At 28.0% G+C, this 6,555-nt stretch overlaps 1 protein-coding gene across 3 annotated transcripts; it reads left to right on the top strand.

Moving 5' to 3' along the window:
- The first annotated feature begins 445 nt into the window (after window positions 1–445).
- On the top strand, window positions 446–6,555 carry LOC123298363 (tumor necrosis factor alpha-induced protein 8-like protein). Of its 3 annotated transcripts, none has more exons than XM_044880365.1 (3): window positions 446–520; window positions 4,985–5,139; window positions 6,103–6,555. In XM_044880365.1, the coding sequence occupies exons 2-3, from the start codon at window positions 4,987–4,989 to the stop codon at window positions 6,514–6,516; spliced, it is 567 nt and encodes a 188-aa protein (XP_044736300.1). In that variant the 5' UTR covers window positions 446–520; window positions 4,985–4,986; the 3' UTR covers window positions 6,517–6,555. The 3 variants fall into 3 exon arrangements, with proteins under 3 accessions (XP_044736300.1, XP_044736286.1, XP_044736294.1); XM_044880351.1 differs by lacking the exon at window positions 446–520 and adding an exon at window positions 978–1,103; XM_044880359.1 differs by lacking the exon at window positions 446–520 and adding an exon at window positions 4,801–4,897.

Genomic DNA, 6,555 nt, shown 5'->3' with positions numbered 1-6,555 from the left:
GGAGAGTTTGTCTTTATTGTTACCGATCAGAGAAAAATCATTGTTCGTTTTTCCACGAAATTTATAAATATAATATAAATTTTTATTGTCAAGAAAGTTCTATTTTTAAATAGCATAAATTGGGATGAAAAAATTTTAAAAATGTCTTCCAGAACTTAAACAGATATTAATCTTTATTCCCCCTACACACTACTCAAAAATTCAATTTCGACGTACATACCTTTAGCCGTGGATATGTCGAAACCAATCATCTTAATTAGCCGTTCATTTAACAGCCTTGCTAAGAACATATGTATTATGGACGTTAAACTATAGTGGAGAGGGTAGCAGGAAAAAAGGCTCCTATCTTTTAATTTATTCCTAAAAAACATTTCACAACAGCAATCAGTTGAAACAAATTATTTCTAAAATCTTTTTTCTGTTTCAGAAAAATCTTCTACAAAAATGTCGTCAGCAAGAATTGAATTGGAAAGTTGGCTACTTTATCAATGTATAACAACCGAATGTAATCAATGCCTATGTAAGTTTTTTAGTAAATTTCCAAATTTAATTCCATTTTATCAAATTTTTAATACATATTCACAAGTATAAATGTCTAAGCTATGCAACTTGTTTTACAACTATGTAAAATTTTACATACATCTAACATAGTTTTATATCGAATGAATCACATTTTATGTTTATCTTACAAAAAAGGATTATTGCAATTTCTTGTAAACCAAAGAATATTTCATTTTATTTTTAACGATATTAAATAAAATTATTGATAGTAAAAAATATTCGAAAGATTAGATAAACTCAAGACATTTATCACTTAAATAGATAATACCAATCATTTTTATTTTGTCATAATATTTGGATTTAACTCAATAGTTTTAACAAACGTATTTTTAGGTTGATTCATGTTTTTTTAATATAATTATTATGTTTATTTTGTAGTTATTGTTTTTTTATATTTGTTTTTATGTTTTTTTTAGGTATCAGTTCTGTCAAAAATTTTCAATAATTTATATTTTTCATTCATTTTGAAATTTTGTTGTTGATTTTTATTATTATTTTGTTTTACGCAATCTTTTATTTTCATCACAAAATGTCGAAAACAGGTATGTTTTTGTATTGTATTTAAAAGTAATTTTAATTTTAATTTTATTTTATATGTTCTTTTCCTTTTATATTAAGTTAATTTACAAGAAAGTTTTGTTTATTTACTAATTTGTTCAAGACTTATAATTATAAATTTTCTTTTAAAATTATAAAAGTAATAGGTATGTATGTTTTTATAAAGAAGTATATAATTAACTTAAAATCAAAAATTTTGTTTTTGTTATTTTAAAAGAAAATTTTATTTTGGTGAATTCGACTAATTTATCATAACCAGAATTTTTTTTTATATCAGTACCGTTCATGCAATGAATTTTAGGTAATTTTAATAGAAATAAAATTCAATATAGTAAATAAATTCTGTTAAATTAAAAAAATGTTTTCTCAAATTGTTGATTCACAAATTTTTTTCTATCTAACTAAATATAAAACCACCATTAAATGTTCCAATATTTAAATTCCCCGCCAATACAATATACAAAAGAGTGACGTAATACTTACATAAACAAAAAAATACACCCTATGGCGATGAATCTTCTATCTTCAAATGACATTCGCCATTTAGTGTCCAAAGCTAAGCTGTAATCATTGCTCGTATACCATGCTGTATTGTTTATTTGTGCAACTATGACGTCACATTTAAATTGTCAATGCCCATACATGTTATTTAGATTATCACCTCGAAATTAACTAACAGAAACTCATCACAGGTTTAGAGCCAGGTGTAAGATTTGACGGTCATTTCGGAAATGCTGTAAATCTGAGAAGCGGTTTTCAAGATCATGTCTAACAGCTTTTTCTTCTACGAAAATTGGGAGATGTATTATATATATTTATTGAGGGCAATATTCAAATTTATAAAGATAATTGAATAAAAAATCCAAAAATCTTTTATCCCACTCTCGAAATGAGCAAGATATTCGCTATCCGCCCGAATTCTCAAAGCTTGCAATTTTCAAGATGACAAACGAAGGACACTCTACTTTAATGGGCAAAATTATTTTTGCATTTTCTATTCAATTATATTTTTCAATTAAAAGTTTGCTTTCACATTGAAAATTTTTCTGGTCTCCTTAAAAAGAAGTTCCCAACTATAAAAATTTTTGAGAGCGGAATCTCAAATACTCAGCCGTTCTGAAATTACTATCAAATACTACATTTTGTTCGTCGGTAGATACCAAATTTTATTTTAATGTTTATAAAAATAATAAGACACAATAAATTCACCAAGTTTAATTATTATTACTAAAACAATTAAGATAAATTATAAATATAAAATTGCTATTCGTATGGAAATTCAATTTATCTCAAATATAATATAATTTAAATTTAAGATAAATAACATCAAAATTACTGTTTGATTTAATTATTATTAATTAGATTGGAAAGTTAATAACAAATCAAAAATAGAATTCATATTAATTGGCGAACGAAATTACCTAGAGATGGCTCTGGTGTGAGTGCAATATGGCCGATATAGAGGATTTTCGTTCAAGTTGTCAAAATAAATTTTTGCATTTTTTTTTTGTTTATTTGTTTTTTTAACATGGAGAAAGCCCTGGATATTAATATTGGTGATATATTTTATCTACTTGGTGGATCAGTAAGGCCGTTGATGGAAGGAGAGGCGCTTTCTCGTTCCAAAAACTTGTTTTTCTGTGGTATCCAATCGAAGCAAAATAGTTGTTTATTAATCAAATCTTCATGTTTGCAAACGTCGAACATCACCGAGAAACCTCATGGGATCCAAATCAAAGTGTTTGTAGCCAATGACAACAAAAAAATCGAATGCTATTGTTCTTGCAAAGCGGGCAAGTTTTGTATCCACTTTAACCTTAACTTTTCGCATTTTGGAAAATTATGAAAACTGACGCCTGTAGATCTTGTTTTCCCATACTGGGGAACACCGCAACGTATTCATTTTTGATAATTTCCATCTCAACAACAAAAGCATTCAGCACTTGTGTAGCTGTCAAAATCCTCTATAATAGTTTCACTAGTCCTCGCTGCGCGGCGCCACCGTATCTTGCGATCGCCAATATTTACAAAATTTTTAATTTTATATTTAATGCTCCCTTTCTTTATTAAATTAATTACTCTACCGTTTAATGACGTTTCACTTATTAATCAAAGTTTTAATTTTCAAAAGATATAAAAATAAATTTTTAATTTTTGTTATTTATTTGTACGGATGTTAATTCAACTTAAGGTAGCTGGTGTAATGATATAGTAGATTCACAAAATCCTACAAAACTCCTGCATTCAAAATCATAACTTTGGCACAAAACATTAACATGTAGACTTTTTTTAACGTACAAATTTGGCTGTTCTACTTCTAATTTGTGCAATTTCTCTGCATTAATATTAATTTCTCTGCATTAATAATTCCTTCTTGTTGTTACATTCAGTGTAATTGGTAGAAAAAAATAGCCATTAGAACACTGTAGTAGTATTACTGTTTTCTAATTCTGAAACATAGAAAATGTGATAGAAAACGTTTTTAATTATAATAATTTTATCTCATTTTTTAAATTGTCTGTGTAGAATTGTACCAAATTCTGTAACCTTGTGCAGTCCTAATAACTGGTTTAAAAAACCCTGTCAAAAACTAAAATATCAAAATTGCTTTTTAGAATCTTTTTTTCCAAACACATAAAGGTATGATTTCTGGGTCAAGCGTCCCGTTTTGCCCTTCCCTCCTGATCCGGGGCTGTTTCTTACGTAAACAAATGGAAATTGGTGAGCTATATTTGACTTTTTTGGCACAAAAACTAATATGAAGTATTTATCGGCCCAACTGGGCTTTAGGAGGTATTTTTGATTGCTGATTACGAATCCGATGTCAGATTACGCGAATTCTGTCACGTCTTCTGGAAATCGTGCCATTTTTGACCTGAAATTCCACTTTTTAACACAAAAACGGCAAATTATGTATTTATCATCCAAACTGTGCTCTAAGGGGTATTTTTGTTCGCTGATTACGAATCCAATGTCCGATTACACTAATTCTGCCACGTCTTCCGAAAATCGTGCCATATTTTGCACAAAATCGGTAAACTAAGAAGTATTTATATGAGCGCACCGATTCTTGTATAAATAAAACAAATTTTTCCAGTAGACATCCATTATTCCAGAAATATGCAATTTTGACATTGGAAATACTAAATTTAACATTTACACAAGTATACCAAGGTATAAGTAGTTTCTAGAGATTATGTCCAGAAAAATATTTTTAGTTACTAGCAAAAATGACACGATTTTCGGAAGACATCATAAAATCCGTGTAATCGGCGACCAAAAATACCTCTTAGATAACAGCTTTTGGGCGATAATTACTTAGTTTCCGGAATTTTGGGTCAAAAATGGCACGATTTTTGGAATACGTGGCAGAATTCGTATAATCTGACATCGGATTCGTATGCAGCGACCAAAAATTAATACTAATAGAGAATTTTAAGCCAAAATAAGCATTTCAAAAAAATTTCGAATACATATGCCCTCCGCTGGGACCGCATGCTCTTTTATGACTAGGTTAAGTTGGCTGAATGTTTCTTGGGGCTTTTTCCCCACTTTTCTACTTTCGACACTTTTTTCCGGTTTATTCATTGTATTAGAGTACCTTCTATTACATCAACTACCTTAATAATAATTTTATATACAAAAATTAAATATTTTTACTTTATTTATTTATTATATTTATTTTGAACAATAATAATATTGTTCCAAGTACGACTAAACTTATCCAATTAAATTAAAAGTATTTTTTGTTTTTTTGTTTTGTCATTAAATTATTTAGGTGTGTTCTATTCTATATGATGTTAAATTGATTATTTACTTTTAATACGTTTAATAATGATGATTACTTTTAAAAATAAAATTACAGTTATGAATGAAGGTGCGTTTCGTGCACGCGATATTGGATTACGTGCCCAAAAGAAGATATTATCACGCATGGCTGGTAAAAATGTTGCACGCGCTTTTATTGATGATAACACTGCATCATTATTGGATAATTTGTATCGTTTAGCTAAACAATATGTAAGTCAAGTTTTTTTTTTTAAATATTCGTCACAAATAGGAGCATACCCCCCCCCCTAATACAATAAATCAATGTTTGTTTCTTGTATTTTCTGAATTTCCTTTAAAATTACGCCATACAAATTTTTACAAGATTAATAATTATAATAAATCAAAGCTGCTGTTTGGTTTTTGTCTAAATTATAAAACTGAACAAATTTTTTGGGCGATTTTTCTCTAATATTTCATACAATATTAATATTTAAGAAATTTAAAGAATAAGATTCATAAAAAGGAGGCAATTTTCATTAAAAAAACTCTCACTACCGGAAGTCTATCCCCGTTATTTATAATTTTAAAAATGTTTTTTTAAAACTATAAATTCAAACAGCAATGACGTCAGCACCTCGCTTTCGTAACGCCAATACACGGAGAAATGATAAAATAACATGCATAATGATAAATGGTTTGTTTCTCAGCTGGGTTTTATTATATGATAACGCAAATTTCCATAGAAACTGATTAGCTCACAGCCTCAACAGGGGTTCATACGTCACTATCGTTTTATTCAAAAATATAACTTTTTTTTATTAATAATTAATACAAAAAATGGAACAATTAATTTAAAAAAAAAAAATTACCTAAATAGACTTTAGAGGAATAAATTTTCATTTATATATGAAAAAATTAATGCAACTTCTCTAATGTTTTTTAACTTTTGAAATTTTTTATGTGAAGAAACGCTTTCGATACATTTTTCTAGACGTCATTCCGAATACAACGAGTTATATCACACGTATTTTTACGAACAGTATTTCTATATTTCAATAATTTGAATTTGTTGACTAGACTATACTACGTTAATATCATTGTGTCAAAATTTTATTCAATTCCTTTGGATAGATCTCCCATACGAGAGTTCCCAGCTAAATCATCAAATTTTAATTTTACTAATATAATCAATCTTTTTTACTTATTTTTCAGACTGATAACAAAAAGGAAGCAGAGAAATTAGTGAAGAACATAATAAAAGTTGTAATAAAATTAGGTGTGTTATATCGTAACAATCAATTCTCACCGGACGAATTAAAACAAGCCGATCGTTTTAAAAATAAATTCCATAAAGCTGGTATGGCTGTTATTTCATTCTACGAAGTTGACTACAGTTACGATAAAAATTATTTATTATCAGCATTATCCGAATCACAAAAGTCATTACGATATATTGTTGAACGACATTTAACAGAGAAATCATTAGCACGTATCGATAGTATATTTACATTCTTTGGTAATGAACATTTTTTGGATGCTGTGTTTAAAACCGATTCGGAATATAAAGAAACGTTAGGGCGATTAGTTGCCGATTTAAATCGTGCATTAGATAATGGTGATCTTTAGTTTAATACATATTTATTATTTTTATTAATTTTTTTAAAA

Source organism: Chrysoperla carnea, chromosome 1 (genome assembly GCF_905475395.1).
Source record: "Chrysoperla carnea chromosome 1, inChrCarn1.1, whole genome shotgun sequence".
Taxonomy (NCBI): domain Eukaryota; kingdom Metazoa; phylum Arthropoda; class Insecta; order Neuroptera; family Chrysopidae; genus Chrysoperla; species Chrysoperla carnea.
The sequence above is the reverse complement of the archived record's forward strand: the minus strand, read 5'-3'. Positions and strand labels throughout refer to the sequence as shown.